We start from the raw sequence: 16,424 nt of genomic DNA on the forward strand, positions 1-16,424 counted from the left end.
TGTTGGTGCTCGTGAAGGGGTGTGTGGTTAGAGCTCCTCTCTGGGTAGATAAAGTCAGTAAGTCTTCCAAAAGCATGCCTATCAGCTCTCAGGTTGTCATCAGCAAGGCCTTGCGGGAGCTCCTGTTACAAAATTGCTCAAGCCTCTTGGTTGGAAATGCATTTTTCTGGATTTTTGTCAAAACATTTCAGAACAAGGAACATCTGCTTAGTTGTGTTTCGGCCACAAAGAGTGAGGTACGGGAGATGTCATCCCTGCAGGCAGTGGGAGCCCATCTGAGAAGTTCCTCGAGACGATGTCAGCCAAATATCAGAAGAGGACAAGGGGGTGGGCTCAGGCAGTGTTCTAAGTGGCACCATCTTGTCTGGGAGTCCACCATCCTGTCACCAGCCCAGTGAGCCAGACAGCCTGCAGGTGCCCCTAAAGTCCTGTTCCGCAAACCACATAGAAACCTGACAAGACGGAGAAACTTCTGGGGGAAGAGGATATCTGTTTTAGTTGTGCGTTGCTTGCACAGATTGTCATCATTTTTCTGTAAACAACTTCACACGCTGTCACACCAACCTTTCCACTTTCAAAGAAGTGGGAAGAGCAGAAGGACAAAGACCCCTCAGCCCCAGGAATAAATCAGCCTGAGGGGGTTGTGATTGTCACGTGGTGAGACCCGTGATGTGTCATCCGTGATGTGGGGACTGGCCTGGAGAAGCTCAGTCCACGCTACTTCTCACGGATATCCACAAGTGGGGAGCTGCCGTTAGGGTCCTGCAGGGTCCCCCAGGCTTGACAGGTGCTCCTGTCTAGAAAGGGCTGCCATTGGTGGCTGAGGGGCTCTAGGGGTGCCCCCAGCTGGAGGGCTGAGGTTATCCCCAGGAGTCTGCTTGCCTCCTTTCAGGACATCGTGTGCAGCTACAAGCTCAGAACAGCCAGCGTGAGTCCTGCCAATTCGCAGAACAGTCCCCAGAGCTGCGCACTCCCTCATCAGTGGATGAGTGTGGCTTACTGCCATCCCGTTGTGCCCAGAGGTCAGGCGCTGCCCAGGGCCTCTCAGCCAGATTCATACCCTCGTCTTACCAGCGTCTTGCCTGACGCCCACAGCCCCACAGTTCCCAGTGTTGAGGGGCCCAGATGGTGCCCAGCTGGTGGAGTACCTGTGTTGGGATGAGGGATAAAGGAGGGTGCCTGCAGCAGTGGAAAGCGGGTGGGGTCCAAACCCCACCAGCCCCGACCCCAGACCCGGACCTTAAACTTCACCAGCCTCCTGAGGCCACCAGTGGGTTTCCTCATCTGTGAATCAGGCACAGTAATAGGGCTTCCCTAAACCTGAGGATCTCTGGTCTTGACCGTGTGAGATGTGGGTAGTGTTGGCTAAATGCCTGTAGGACCACGATATGGGGTCCTGTACCAGATCTGGCAGCCTGGGGTAGGGACCGGCGTAGACTGGTGGTGGCAGCGACAGCTGTGGTGGCAGCAAGGGAGACAGCAGGTGAGCTGCAGGAAGTCATGCAGGACAGACTCAGCCCAGAGAGGAGGTGACGGTTTTGCTAATTGGCGACAGGAGTATGGCAGAGGTGGCTCTGGCCACAGTGTGGAGGCAGGCTGCAGGGCCCCGGCCTCAGGTGCAGGGCCCAGAGTGTGCCCCACTCCCACCAGGCACTGATACACAGCCTGGCAGGGCTGGGAGAGCAGGCATCAGTGCTGCTGTCTGAGGCCAGGTGGCCACTGGGCCAGAGTTGCTCCTGTTCCAGGTCCTGGAGCCCTGGCCCAGCTCCCAGGAAGCCTTGGGGTTCCACCCTGCCCTGGGATCCCAGAACACTAGAGCGGTTCCCAGCCAGGCTCCCTGGGGTAGCCCCCTCTAGACCCTCAGGGCCCCTCCCAAGCACGCCCAGGTCCCCCTCCACCAGGCTCCCTCCCTTGCCCCGGAGGCAGGCCAGAGATCTCCATGCTTCCCTGTGACCCTGACCCTGCCTCATCCAGCCCTCCGGGCAGCCAGTGGTTCAAGGCTTCAGTCCCAGGGCAGGGTCAGAGCAATGACTGAAGGCTGGTCAGGATCCATCTGGACAGTCTGTCATCTCCCTCTCACCCTCATAGGTGCCCGCAGCTGGCTTGGTGCTCCTCTCAGCTGCCCACCATGGGCTGGGGACTGCCCAACACCGCCAGCCTGGCGCGCTTCTGCCAGAAGCTGAACCGACTAAAGCCACTGGAGGAGTCCACAACGGAGACATCACTTCAGCGCTGCCTGAGCACGCTGGACCTGATCCTGCTGGGAGTCGGTGCTACAGTGGGCTCAGGTCTCTACGTGCTCTCGGGCACCGTGGCCAAGGAGATGGCCGGCCCTGCGGTGCTCGTGTCCTTCAGCATCGCTGCCATGGCCTCCCTGCTGGCAGCCCTCTGCTACGTGGAGTTCGGGGCCCGTGTGCCCCGCACAGGCTCTGCCTACCTGTTCACCTACGTGTCCTTGGGTGAGCTGTGGGCCTTCCTCGTTGGCTGGAACGTGCTCCTCGAGTACCTCTTTGGTGGCGCTGCTGTGGCCCGCGCCTCGAGCAGCTACCTGGACGCCATCTTCAGCCACCGCATCCGTAACTTCACCATGGCTCACGTGGGCTTCTGGCAGGTGCCGTTCCTGGCCCAGTTCCCCGACTTCTTGGCTGCTGGAGTCATACTTTTGGCCTCCACATTTGTCTCCTGTGGAGCCCGTGTCTCTTCCTGGCTCAACCACATACTGCTTGCCGTGAACCTGCTCGTCATCCTCTTCATCATCATCCTGGGGTTTGTCCTGGCCCGCCCGCACAACTGGAGTGCTGACGAGGGTGGCTTTGCACCCTTCGGCTTCTCCGGCATCATGGCCGGAGCTGCCACCTGCTTCTATGCCTTCCTGGGCTTTGGTGTCATTACTACCTCCAGCGAAGAGGCCCAGAACCCGAAGCGGGCTGTGCCTATGGCCATCATCATCACGCTTGGCCTGGTGGCTGGTGCCTACATCCTCGTCTCCACTGTGCTCACCCTCATTGTGCCCTGGCACAGACTGGAACCTGACTCAGCACTCGCTGATGCCTTCTACCAGCGGGGTTACAGCTGGGCGGCCTTCATCGTGGCCGCTGGTGCTATCTGCGGTAAGGGGCCTTTCCGGGCAAGGAGGGAACAGGGTGATGGGGCCCTGCCCTAGGCCTCGAGGGAACACAGTTCCACCTGGGCCTGTGTTCCCAGTTGCATCCTGGGCCCAGGAAGGTGCTAATGATTAGACTCTCCACCCAGGCTCGTTGGGAGGGACCTGCTCACCACCCCTCCCAATCGTACACAGAATGTCAGTTCTGGGCATGTGCTGCCAGGTCCTTTCCTGGTGGAGGGACTCAGCCCTCATCAGATTCTCCAGTGGGTCTGTCACCTGAACTGGGCTGTCCCATTCCTGGGTGGTGAGGGGGAACAATCCAGTACCTTACATACACTCAGGCTCACTCTGAGAGCCCAGATAGACTCATGCCCCTGTTCCTAAGGGGCCACCCATGCCCTGAACACCAGCAGCGACCCCTGGTGGGCCTGTCCACCATGCTGACCAGTTTCCCACCCTCTGCCACAGCCATGAACACTGTCCTGCTCAGTGACATCTTTACCCTACCACGCATCGCATATGCCATGGCCACCGACGGGCTCTTCTTCCAGGTGTTTGCCCACGTGCACCCCCGGATGCAGGTCCCCATAGTGGGCATCCTGGTATTTGGGGTCCTCATGGCTTTCCTGGCGCTGCTGCTGGACCTCCAGACACTGGTTCAGTTCCGGTCCATCAGCATACTGCTGACCTTTACCTTCGTGGCCACCAGCACTATCGTGCTACACTTCCACAAGTCCCTTCCAGCCAGTTCCCTGGGCCCAGCCAGCCCTGTGGGCACAGAGCAGGCCTCAGCCCCTGAGCCCGGGCAGCTGCGACCAGCCCTGAGGCCCTACCTTGGCTTCCTGGGTGGGTGCAGACCTGGAGCCGCTGTGGCTTGGGCACTTGGTGTCCTGGTGGCCTCGGCCATCACTCTGGACTGCGTGCTGGTCTTTGGGGACTCGGCCCTGCACCTCCCACCCTGGGGCCACACCCTGCTGCTCCTGCTCAGCTCCGTCGTGTTTCTGCTCAGTCTCCTCGTCCTGGGGGCCCACCAGCAACAGCGCCGGCAGGACACCTTTCAGGTACTTCCTCCAGCCAGCACCCCTCACTCTCAGCCCAGCCAGCTCCCTTCGCCCCTTCCTCCTCTGCCGTGGCAGGATGCACCAGGGCTCACGGGGTAGGGGAGGCCAGAACCCCATCCCCCTCTTTCTGCATGGCAAGTGGTCACTTGTCTCTGGAACCTCCAGAGGTGGAGAAAGGCTCTGTGGACTCCCGAGAAATCAGGCCCCAGGCCAGCAGCCCTTCCCTGCAGCCCAGCAGCCCTGCCCTTGCCTCTCAGGTTCCCATGGTGCCCGTGACTCCAGCCCTGAGCATCCTCCTCAACGTCTTGCTCATGCTGCAGCTGAGCTACCTGACCTGGCTGAGCTTGTCCGTCTGGCTGCTGATTGGTGAGTGGGGGCCAGGCTGGGACCCTGGGTGGGCTGCAGGAGGAGGGCAAGCAGGGAAGCTGGGCTGGGACCTGCCCCTCAGGCTTGTGCCATCCTTACAGGACTCATGGTGTATTTTGGCTATGGCATCTGGCACAGCAAGGAGAACCAGCAGGAGCTGCCGGGGTTGACTGCCACACACGGCAGCCTGGAGGAGACAGCACAGGCCCTGCAGCCCCTCAGCCAGGACCCGGCCCAGGAGCCCGGCCACACGGAGCAGCCCGACAGTCCATGAGGACGGCTGGGGGCCTGCCTGCCCTCCTGCACCTCCTCATGCGGACAGAGGGGCTGACAGCTCCTTTTATCCAGGACAGCTTGGGTTTGTAGGCCTGTCTATGCCAAGGAGTCCTCAGGACCTCAGGACCTTAGCACAGGTGCGTAGCTTTGAGTCCTTATGAGTGGGCCGTGCCCGGAGCTGGTGTGGTGGACTCTGCCCAGCACCTTCCAGTTTATGACCAACTCCAGCTACCTGGGCAGGTGAGCCGGGCGGGCAGAGAAGAGGCCCGCAGCCCCAGGGATCCGCAATAATAACTTTTCAGCCACCCCCATGGCCTGCCATCGTGTCCACTGTGGTGTTCTTTGTGGCACTGAGTCCTCCCCTGCCCCTAGGAACCGGACAATTGTCCCTAATCCACAGCAAAGATGCTGAGGTTCTATAATGGGGAGGCACCAGCCCTGGGACGGCCCTGAGTCAGGGACATGGCCGGGCCTGGGTCCTGGTGTCCTGCCCTCAGGCCAGTGCCCTCTGGCCAGTTCAGAGGGGACCTACACACACCAGGCACAGAGGGATCCCTGACAGGGTGGGCCCAGGCTCCCTCCCAGGTTCCTTACATGTCCCCTTGGGGATGGATGCACAGAGCAGAGCCTGGACCCCAAGAGGGTGGTTGGAAAGGACAGTGGATTTCCTGGGTTCCCTCAGCCCCCCAGGGCTCCCAGAGAGCAGAGCATGTGGCTGAGACCCCGGGATGTGGAGGCCCACCTGCCCGGGTACACACATCTCTCAGGCACAGGCCTACATGGTTCCCCTGGGGGCGCACACCCACGTGCAGACTGAGGCAACAGCTGTTTCCAAGCTCAGGGCCCGCAGCTCCATCTGCCTCTCTCCCTGCCGACTCCACAGGGCTTTGGGACGAAGGCTCAGGATGGGACACACGCATGCAGGTGGGAGCACGAGCACCTGGGCCCCAACTGGTGGCTGTAGGGCCCCATCCTCAGGGTCCCCAGGCCCACCCTGCACTCCCACTGGTCTCTTGAAGGCCATGTTACGTCTACCATAGATGCCTCCAACTCCTTGATTCTGCCTGTGAGGACCACACAGGAAGCTGCTGGCTCTGGCAGCTTTACTCCTTGACTCTCTGCAGCCTTGACATCAGCCTTCTCTGGGCCCCAAGGACAGCCAGGTACACGTGATCTCGCTCCAATAACCAGGCCTCAGGGCCGTGAACTCTCACCCCAACCCTTCTGACCCTGCCTCCCATGGACACTGCTCTGGGGATTGAGAGGCAGCGGGGACCCCAAGGCTTGGCTGGGGCTCCAGGTTCCAGATGATTCCAGATGCTGCTCAGCCTGAGCCCCAGCCCTGGGCCTCCACCACCTGGCCCATGTCACTCCACCAGCAAGCTGGAGCATGACCTGGTCACCAGGGACCCATGAGAAGGCAGCCCTTTGTCTCCCTGGGCTGGGTACCCCCAAATCTCTGCCCCTCCTTGGGACCAAGAGAGGGCTGGACTCCTGCAGCCCCCATCCCTCACCTCCTGACTACGGGCCCGGGGACATGGGGAAATTCTCCAGCAGGCAGGACTCAGGCCCCTAGGAGGTTTCCAGAGTCAGAACCAGGCCAGCCTGCTGGGGCTTCCATGTGCTCTGTTAAGAACATTCTCTCCAGCCCCTGGGCTGCACCTGGGGTCTTGATCAGAGCATGGTCCTCGTGCAGTTGCCTCAGGCTGGGGTGGGGAGCTGGCCAGACATGTTCTCAGGTGTGACCTTGGGCAGCAGTGACATATGTGTCCAGATATACAGCCTCCCCACCCTATGGCTCCCTGAAGCCCAGTGAGCAGGGTGTTGGGCTGGGGGTCACCAAGGAGACAGACGGAAGGTCCCAAAGGATGCCAATGCCCACCAACTTAGCCTGTCCACCTTCCTCCCCATGCCAGCCCCCCACAGCCCAAGGGCTCCACCAGGAATGGTGCTCATAAGCTGACTGGTAATGGGCCCAAGAGGTGCCTGTGCCCTTGCCCGGGGTCCCAGGGGGTCAGATCATCTGCCCACTGCACTCATTCCATGGATGAGGCCCGGAACTGGGAGGGGACCTGCCCTAGGACCCCAGCACCAGAACAGCTGAGACAGCTCCTCTTGTCAGGCTGCTTTCTCCCCTGCCTTGGAATCTGGCTACACAGAACCACACTTCCCTGCCTGAGAGGCCTGGGCTGAGCTGCTCTGGCTGTGGCTGTCCCCGCCTCCCACCCCTCTGCCCTGTCTGCCCACATGCACACTGGCCTGGCCCCTCCCTCCCCAGTGAGGAGGATGTTGAAGCAGACCCCACAGAGCTGGAGCAGGCTCTGGACCTCCATGCCTGAGGCCTCCCCCCAGTGAGTGGCTGTCCTGGGGGCAGGAGAGAGTCTCGTGGCCTGCTCTGCCCACTCCTGGGCTGGCCCGGCCCTCACAGGCCTCATCTTACTCATCCATTGACTCCATCCACCCCCAGCCTAGTCCCGGGTCACAGCCCTGTGTCTTTGCTGAGGACACAGGGGACACGCAAGCTGGGACCTGCCTCTCAGAAGCTCCCTGCCTGCTGAGGGGATGGGGACAGAAGGGTCCCTAACAGACATGGGAAGTGGGGGTAGGGGAGTGGGGTCAGGCCTGGGCTGTGGGGTCCAGAGAGGGGACTCACTCCCCCGGGAACCAGGGGCTTCCTGCCGGGAGACTGTCAGGCTGGTTTTCCAGGGGTCAGGAAGGAGTTCGAGGCAGAGACATAGGGCGGGGAAAGCACAGATGGGAGGGGGCAGGGCGTGGGCAGGTCCAGCCCCACATGGTTGTGAAGGGCTGGGGAGGTCAGTGAAGCCAGGCCAGGCCGAGCTCAGCAAGCAGTGTCAAGGGGCGTCACCTCCCGGCCTGGTGGCTGCGTACATGTATGTGTTAGAGTTACGAGTTGACATGCAGTGGCAGAAGGATGGGGGACGTCTGCTTAGGAGACTCAGACACGACATTACCTGCAACGCAAGATCCTGGAGTGCATCCTGGGTCTGAAAATAGAAAGATCTTGGACTATTATTGGCACAGCTGGGGAAATTTAAATGTTCGATTTATCTGCCAATGTTAGATTTCTTGAGTGTGACAACAGGACAGCAGTCACCTGGGGACAGTCCTCATTCTCAGGACAGCGTTGAGAGCGGTCAGTGTCTGAATATCTGCCACTTACTTTCCAATGATTTCATGTGACATCTATCTAAATACATCCGGGTCACTCCAGAGAGGGAGAGAGAAAGCAAATGGGGCAAAATGTTGGGGGAAAAACAAAAACAGCCCTGGTGAACCTAGATGAAGGCTATATGGGTTTTCACGGTACTAATCTTTGAAGTTTTCTATAGATTTTGTAGTTTTTTGGATAAAACCTTAATGGAAAAGTAAAAAATAAAGCCCCCTGTGGCGGGGAGGGAGATGCTGGAGGAGGGTGGAGTGCAGGAGGGGCTGGGGTAGGGGTCCCAGCTGCAGGAGGGGTACGGGGACAGGTGGGGTGGAGGCCAAAGGGCTCAGGAGGGAGGCGGGACGGAGCCTGTGCTGGGGACCTGGAGCTGAGAGCACCCCTCCTGCCCTGGGGCCCCTCACACACACAGCAGACCGTCCAGAGGGACGGGCCAGGTGTGGTCTGTCCCGGCCGCCACAAGAGGACAGGTGGGGGAGGACTTGGCTGAGGAGCAGCAGGCGGGCAGTGGGGCCGCACCTGAAGTTGTAGCTCCTCTCCTGCAGCTGGAAGGAGTCGGGGGACCAGCAGTCAGAGCCCCCAGCGTCCAGGTCACAATCCCAGAGGCCGGGGATGCTCACAGCACCGCCCTACACACAGCGCATCACTGTTCCACCAGCACGCGGGCCCAGGGCACTCTCTCTCCCCAAGCCCTCCTAAAACTCTGCCTCCTAGAGACCCGGCAGCAATGCCAGGTCCTCAAGACCCCTCCAGCTGTGGCCATAAGGTCCCTGATGTGGAGCACAGGGCTGTAGGGGCTGAAGCGTGGGTCATAACGGCAGCACTTGAAATAGGTGGTGTCCAGGTCTCCAAGACATTGGACCTGAGATAGGTGGGCCAGAGGTCAGGCCCAGCAGGGAACAAGGAGGGTCTGGGGCCAGTCAGGATCAGCCATGCTTACTTGGAGAGGTTGAACTTGCTGAAGGTGATCGTGTTTTTGAGGAACAGCATGAAGTTGTCAGCCTGAACCAGCGGGGGCTTCCTGCAGGTGGGGGGAGGTAAGGGGTAGGCTCTGCTGCTCCTGGGACCCTTCCTTGGGTGTCGGGGACACTTACACCAGCACAGTGTTGCTCTCCCCGGGGCACCAGCCTCGGATCTCACAGGTCCTGTGGGTCCCATTGAACACCACACACTGGCCCGTTTTTATGCCTTGAAAACACAAGACAAATTCCAGGCCCTCCAATCTCCACAGGGCCTGGGAAGGGAGTGGCAGGGGGCTGTCGGCAGAAAGAAGAGACTCAGAGGCACCACCAGGCCTGCACGCTGGAGCCACCCGAGGTCCCAGCACGGTCCCCTGAACCCCCATCCCAGTGGAGGTGCCGGAAGACAGGGCCCTCAGTTACTGTGGCTGTGCGTCCCTGTCTCCCCTTCAGGACAGTCCTCGTCAGCCCAGCAGGTCCCCAGTGGATGGAGGGTGCTGAGGTGGTGAGAGAGCAGAGGTGTCCAGGCCCAGGAGGTGTCTCCACTTCGTGACCCAGCCCTGCAGGCCACAGGGACATGCCTCACCCCTGCTTAGCCCCCAGGGTTCCCTGAGTTTGGGGCACATGGGAAAGCTGGAGGGTGCAAATAAAAGGAGGTGGTCAGAGAAGGGAAGAAAAGCAGCCCCTGGCCAGATAGGGGTGCAGTGTTGTATCCCAAAGTAGACGAGACTCCTCTCCTGATAGTTGTCTCCCCGGTGGAGTCAGAAGTGAGCCCCCAGGCCCAGCTCCTCTAGTCCAACTCAGATGACAGGGAAGGTGGCGGGACTCTGGGAGGGTGAGTTCATGCCAGGGTGGAGGTGCTGGGAGTGGCAAAGGGCAGGGCCGTCCTTAGAGGTCCTGTAGGGAAGTAGCACCCCACACACTGGCCAAGGGACCACAGGCTAGTCCCTTCCCAGCTTGCTCTGCTGTAAAATAGGGACACTAGTGCCTGCTCATGGTCACAGAGTTCTTAGCATCAGCCAGGAGGGGATGGAGGCGAGCTCTCTGGGAGTCCCACACCTCAGATAGGGAGCACCTTCAAGTGTCAGGCACTTGCACAGACATGATTCTGCCAGGTGGAGGGTGGACGCCGCTGTCCAGGGCCCCAGGGAATACAACACCAGGGTGGCAGGAGGGCTGGGGACTCTGAGAAGCCAAATGAGAGAGTGGGACTTTGTGGGGGTTGAGACTGTGAGGAGCGGACAGAGGACAGCATGGGGCCTCCTGCTCTGCCCCACTGTCCCTACCTATGTCCTGAGTCTGCTCCTCCTCTCCACCCTGCTAGACCACCGCCTTCTCTGAGCAGACTCCACGGTGACCACCGCGGGTCCCACCTCTGCCCTCGTCCACACCTTCCCGCAGCCCGCGTGGTCCATCCCAATGCACAGACGATTGAGCGCCCTCCCCGAGCCCATCTGTGGCTCCGCTGCTGCTGGATCCACTTCAGCTCCTCAGAGGGGCTCACGGGGCCTCTGTGACCTTCGGCTACCCCTTCCCTGGCCCAGTCCCAATCTAGGGACAACCCCACTCAGTGCCAGGAGCCCTGGAGGTGACTCATCTCGCACTGCTCGCAGCCTTTGCCCACACAGCCCCCTCTGCCTGCACATCCTCAACATCCCACTCCAGCCTCACACCCTGCGGGAAAGCCTTCCTGAGGCCCCAAGTTTGCTGACAAGCCTCCCTGGGTCTGCCAGCTGCAGCTTCTGTCCCCATCGCAGGCCCTCCGCCTGGCTGGGCTGTCTGTGCAGGAGCTCCCTGAGGTGGGGAGGGTGGTTTTGCAAGCCTGGTCTGGGGGGAGGCTCGACAGGTGTTTGCTGGAGGCTGTGGCACCACAAGGACACAGTGCATGTGCTGGGAGGGACCAGATGACCAGGACCCCTGAGAGGAGCTGGCAGGAACTCTGCTATTCAGGAACTCAGGAAGCCTGCTTGTCAGAGCTGATGAACTACTTCACAGCCCCAGGAGTTTCGAGGGAAGGGCGAGAAGGCAGGGCATGAGCAAAGAGGAATCACAGATTCCAGAAAACACAGAACTGTGGCCCCAGCACAATTTCAGGACAGTCTACAAACTGAACGTTAACTAGTAGTCTTCTGAGCATCTAGAAAAGGAGGGACATCGTGTGTGTTTGCTGAATGCCAGTACATCCTTTGTGCACATGCCTCACCTCATTTGTGGACAGCGCCATCCAGGACGTGTGGCACCCCAGCAACTGTGGTGGGACCAACGACCAGGACTCAGGGGATAGGGACCCACACAGTTACCTTCCAGCCCAGCCAGCGATTCAGTGTTGGACTCAATTAAAGAAAGATGTCACCATGGAGGTAGGCTTCCCGGGCTACGTCCCAGGTCCCCAGCGTTCAGACAAAATCCACAACTGGGGAACCTCACAGAACAACAGTGAAAAGTTTCCAGAAGCAGACTGCTCAGGGGGCAGTCCCATCACCCACAGGCTGGAGGCCTCGGGGAAGTGACTCAGCGTGGCTGAGCCCCAGTCTTCTCCTCTTCAATGGGGCCTGCAGTACTTCCTGCTGGGCAGGGTGTTTGTGAGACTAAATGAAATGATTCACGAGAAGGCTTCAGCTCAGTACCTGGGCTACAGCAGCACATGTTGAGCCCTCAGTCACCTGGGAAGGAGGAGGGGGCACATGGCTGGTGACCCAGGGCTGGTGGAGGAACCAGGGACCCACTGGGAGGCTCCCAGGGAGCCTTGCCTCTGGGCATCTGCCCTGAACTTGTTCTGGTGTCACAAGGAGACTGGGCTCTGAGAAGAACACGTTCTCCCCCCGGAAGGCAGGGGTCAGGGTTGGCCCCTGCTCGGCTCCCTCGATGGGAGAGGACAGAAGCTGGCAGCTGGGTTTGTGAGGGAAGGGGTCCTGCCCCATCAAGTCATCAACCCTGTACCCCAGGAAAATGCCTCCAGTGAGGGAAATAGAGGCAGAGACAGGAGGCGGGCTGGGTTTCTGGCCATTTCTGAGCTCCTGTCCACCTCTTTGGGACAAGTTTTTTCTTGTATTCATCCTCATTCACTCAACCAGAACGTTCCAAGAGCCTCCTGCTTCACGGCACTGAAGATACAGAGCTACACTGTGCCAGGCGCCCACCAAGGCTAGTGGGGAGGGGTCCCTTCATTGCACCATGGCGGGGGGCCAGGGGAGCAGGTGGTGAGCTCTGCCTGGGACAGAGGCAGGGTGGCTGTGCAGAAGAGGAGCTGGCACCGTGTGCTGCCCATGACAGCTCTTTACATTTTGGGGGATGCACACCCAGGAAGCAGGGGGAGGGCTGGGCAGAGGGCACAGAGGTGGCAGCGGTCAGGATCTGCGGGGACTTGGTGGCCACCATCAGGGATAGGGAGCCTTCCAAGGGTGGCAAGCAAGGGCTGGCAGGCTCTGATGGCGTCACCTGTGAAAGCTCAGCCTGGCTGCTGCATGGAGCACACCAGGGGGCCCACAAGAAGACCACAGGGACAGCGTGGGCAGCACAGAAAACAGTCAGGAGATGGAACGGACAGGAGGGAGGGACAAGGAGGTGTCGAGCCAGGTCCAGCTCTGGCACTGGGAGATGTCATGGCCTCATTGGGTGAAAAGAGACCACACTGGGAGAAGGAGGTTTCCCTTTGGACGTGGTGGGAGTGCTTCAGGAGGCAGTCATGCCGTGGGCAGGTGGTCACTGGGCTACAGTTTGGGCATCAGCAGAACAGAGGTGGACCCTGGGGCTGTAGAGGATGTGGGTGAAGGGAGAAGGGGCTGGAAATGCAGCATTGGAGGCACAGAGGAGGAGCCAGACCACAGGGCGCAGGTCAGGGAGGGGAGCATTCAGGAGCCCCAGGTCCTGGCCCCCAGGCCCCTCCAGCCCTCCCTCAAGCTCAAGCCTTGAGTGCCAAGACCCTCCACTCTCCCGGATGCACCTGCGTAATGCAGTACCTCTGGCCTGGCTTCCCGACCCGCCCCTTTGCCCTCCTGGAGATGTCTTACACACCCCTGAGAACCCTGTCCAGGGCCACTCCTCCGTCAGGCCATTCCTGAGCCCGGCCCTGTAACAGTGCCCATACTCCCTCTGTCATCACATGTCCCCCTGCACACACTCGCTGCATGGGGGGGATTAGAGGTGGCAGCGCCTGGCAGCAGCACCAAGGTACCATCTGTGGTGGCTTCATGAAGTCGGCCACCTCCCACAGCCGGTTCCCCAGCTCCTTCCTCTGGGTCTAGGAAACCCCTTTGAGTTTGGAGATGATGGAAACCTGGGGGTCCAGGTCCTGCTCCCGGTAGCCGTTTTTGGTGAGGAAGGCCCACCTGGGGTGAGGCGATGGGCAGTGTGGTGTGTCCCCAGCACATGGTGAGCAGTGGCTGAGCTGGGCCCTACCCACTAGGTCCCTACACACCCTGTAGGCTCCCAGCACAGTGTCCAGGGCCCCCACCTCTTCTGCAGCCTCATTTGCCACCCCAGACACCCTGCACAGGCCAGAAGTCCCGGCCATGCATCGGAGAGCCCATGCTCTCAGACTGAGGTGCCTGCCACCACCTCCTTCACCGGCCTTCACCCGCCCCCTGCTACGACCATAGCCAGCTCCTCCTTAAAGGGCCCTCTGACCCAGCCACAAGTGGTGGTCTTTCTTGGGGGCCTTAGGGCTCCAGCTCTCACAGGTGGCAGGGACTAACTCCTGCCCCTCCCGGGGCCTCCTGGGCTGTGGTGAGACCCATCCTGCTCTGTGCCCAGAGCCAAACACGTAACTTGGGACAAGGCCCAGGAAAGGAGGCAGGTGGGCGCAGAGGAGGACGCAAGCACACGGCTTGCTCTTGTCCCTGCTGGCCTCTAGACAGATGGAGATCCTTCCTTCTTCCCCTAGCCTGTCCCAACCTACCCCCTCCGCCACCACCAGCCCGGCCCCTGAAGAGTCAGACCCCCAACCCTCAGTCCAGCAGGACCAGTCACGGTCCCTGCAGCCAACCTGCCCGGGCGCCATTCTCTCACCCCACCACATAGGCCGTGACCCCCCGCTGCAGCCACCTCTGCAGGGCGCCCAGCTGCCAGTCCTGGTCATCACACGCTTCTCAGTTCTGTAATCCGGAAGCCCCCAGCCTGTCCCGGCCCCTGGGGAGCCCATGCTCTCAGCTCCTGCTGGCTGCCATGGGCCAGGAGTCAGCACAGCAGCTGCAGCCCCAGCTCAACAGGAGCTACAGCAGGTGCCCAGGCCAGGCCAGGCCAGCAGCTGCTAAAGGGACACTTCCACTCAGGGCAGGAGCCAGCCCACCCCAGCCCTGGGCGCAGCCCCAACCCCCAGCTGCCCTGGGCCTCCCTTCCCCTCCAGACTCCCTCTACTGGGCCCAGGGGCACAGAGAGGAGCAGCCCCTCTCCCCTGCCCTTTGGCCTCACTTCCTTGGGGACACAGGGAATGACAGTGTTGTAGGTACTTTGAGAGGGTGGTAGGAGCCCAGAGGAGGGCCTAAGGAAAGCTTCAGGAAGTAGGGACCTCTGAGCTGACACTTGCAGATTCTGAAGTTCCACAAGCAACGCTGGGGAGGAACGTTCCTGGTGGAGGAAGCTGCACATGCGACACCAGAGCGTGAGAGAGACCTGGGACCCACAGAGTGACAGCCTGACTCTGGCTCCAGAGAGGAGGGTGGCTGGCCCTGCAAGGTCCCCCAGGCCCTCCTGTGCGATGCCCGGTAGAGCTGGCCCACCCCCCAAGCGCAGGGACTAAAGCACAGCTGTGGAGTCAGGCACGTTCCCCAGTCCGCGGAGGGGGACGATGCGGGACCCACACGGACGGCAGCGGAAACAGGCCCCATCAAGGCGCCCAGCCCTGCGCCTGGCCCGTGGCACGTGCCCTTCTGCATCCTCCGGGAGCAGGCTCAAGGTCTGAGCAGGTCAGGGCCGGTTTCCACAGCAACCAGCAACACGGGGCTGCTGGGCGACCTCCGCCAGGAGCGCGTCTCTCCTGGCTGTGGCGGCGCCTGTTCACTGTCCGCCACATTCGATTGGTCCACGCAGCCGGAGGGTCCGCCCACATGCCCCCGCTGAGCTCTAGGTGCCCCGGGCTCAGTCCCAGCCCCAGTGCCCGTGACTGCGAAATGGGTGTAACCACGAGGGGTCCCTGGGAGAGGTCTGGGGAGAACGACCAGCAGGAAGGGGAGGAGGCGGCAGTGGCCGCTGGGCGTCCTGCATGGGTCCTGGAGGCGGAGGGACGTTCAGACGCGGATTCAACTCAGGTGCACGGGCAGTGGGTTCAGGTCTGTCTCCTTCCCTTGGGGGATCGAGGCAGGGCTGGACGGGGCAGGCTGGGGCCGAGGGGGCAGGGGACCCCCAGTCCAGCAGAGAGCACATCCCTCCGTGGGACACCTTCAGGGCAGCCGGCGGCCCCGTGCCCTCCCGGAAATGCTCTTGGCAGCATCAGTTGTTCCACCATTAGAACACGCTTCCAGAATGGTGTTAAAATGCAAAAACCTAGCCAAACAGTCTAAGACGGGGTTTCCCACCTCTCCCGGAAATGGGATCAGGGCTGGGTTTTCCCAACCCAGAGGAAAAACTAAGCTAATGGACGTATAGAACTTAGAGAAGGAATAATCGAAGGTAAAATAAAGGTGTTCGGTTTTTCTTTTTCTTATTCTGAACTGATCTAACGGATTCATTCTGTTCAAAATAACAACTAAAAATACATTGGGTGATAACAGTTCATGAATAAGTGACGTGTAGGAGGAATTGGGAAGACTCTGTCATAAGGGACCTGCACTAACCATGAAGAAACACAGTGTCATTGCAAAGTGAACCGAGGTTAGTTGTAAATTTATATTGTAAGCTCTATGGAAGCCATTTAAAAACTTCAAAAGAAGTATAATTGATACGCTGAAAGAAAAGAAAAAAATAGAATCATATAAAATGCTCAATTAAAAGCAGAGAAGGCAAAAAATAATTTAAAAAGTACAAGACAAAAAAAGAAAGATCAGGGGCTGGCTGGTGGCGCAGTGCTTAAGTTCGAACGTTCTGCTTCGGGGTTCGCTGGTTCGGATCCCAGGTGCGGACGTGGCACCGCTTTGCAAGCTATGCTGTGACAGGCATCCCACGTGTAAAGTAGAGGAAGATGGGAACGGATGTTAGCTCAGGGCCAGTCTTCCTCAGCAAAATGAGGAGGATTGGCAGCAGATGTTAGCTCAGGGCTAATCTTCCTCAAAAAAAAAAAAAAAAGGAAAGATCAAAAGCAACAGATAGAGACAGTTACAAATATGGTGGATATTAATCCAACTATATCAATAATCACTTTAAGTAGCAATGGTCTAAATACTGCCAGTAAGAGACAGATTTCATCAGCTGACATTAAGAAAATAAGAACAAACTACATGCTGTCAATGAGAAACCCACTTTAATTATAAAGACACAGCTAGGTTAGAAGTAAATGGACAGAACAAGATAAGTCAGGCTAACACACATCCAAAGAAAAC

At 59.6% G+C, this 16,424-nt stretch overlaps 2 protein-coding genes across 2 annotated transcripts in view; one reads left to right on the forward strand and one right to left on the reverse strand.

Moving 5' to 3' along the window:
- The first annotated feature begins 2,128 nt into the window (after positions 1-2,128).
- On the forward strand, positions 2,129-4,807 carry LOC124227314 (cationic amino acid transporter 4-like). The gene is made up of 4 exons (XM_046641205.1): positions 2,129-3,110; positions 3,575-4,167; positions 4,425-4,533; positions 4,635-4,807. The coding sequence occupies exons 1-4, from the start codon at positions 2,129-2,131 to the stop codon at positions 4,805-4,807; spliced, it is 1,857 nt and encodes a 618-aa protein (XP_046497161.1).
- Positions 4,808-5,584: 777 nt separating this feature from the next.
- The window catches only part of LOC124227147 (P2X purinoceptor 6-like), a 27,734-nt gene continuing 16,894 nt past the window's right edge, over positions 5,585-16,424 (reverse strand). The window contains 12 exon segments of the mRNA XM_046641033.1: positions 5,585-5,873; positions 7,057-7,173; positions 8,513-8,622; positions 8,712-8,827; positions 8,830-8,855; positions 8,934-9,014; positions 9,088-9,181; positions 9,376-9,449; positions 11,698-11,775; positions 13,131-13,280; positions 13,960-14,020; positions 14,023-14,110. Of these exon segments, the coding sequence (XP_046496989.1) occupies positions 5,585-5,873; positions 7,057-7,173; positions 8,513-8,622; positions 8,712-8,827; positions 8,830-8,855; positions 8,934-9,014; positions 9,088-9,181; positions 9,376-9,449; positions 11,698-11,775; positions 13,131-13,280; positions 13,960-14,020; positions 14,023-14,110 (1,284 nt within the window).

Source organism: Equus quagga, chromosome 15 (assembly GCF_021613505.1).
Source record: "Equus quagga isolate Etosha38 chromosome 15, UCLA_HA_Equagga_1.0, whole genome shotgun sequence".
Lineage (NCBI taxonomy): Eukaryota > Metazoa > Chordata > Mammalia > Perissodactyla > Equidae > Equus > Equus quagga.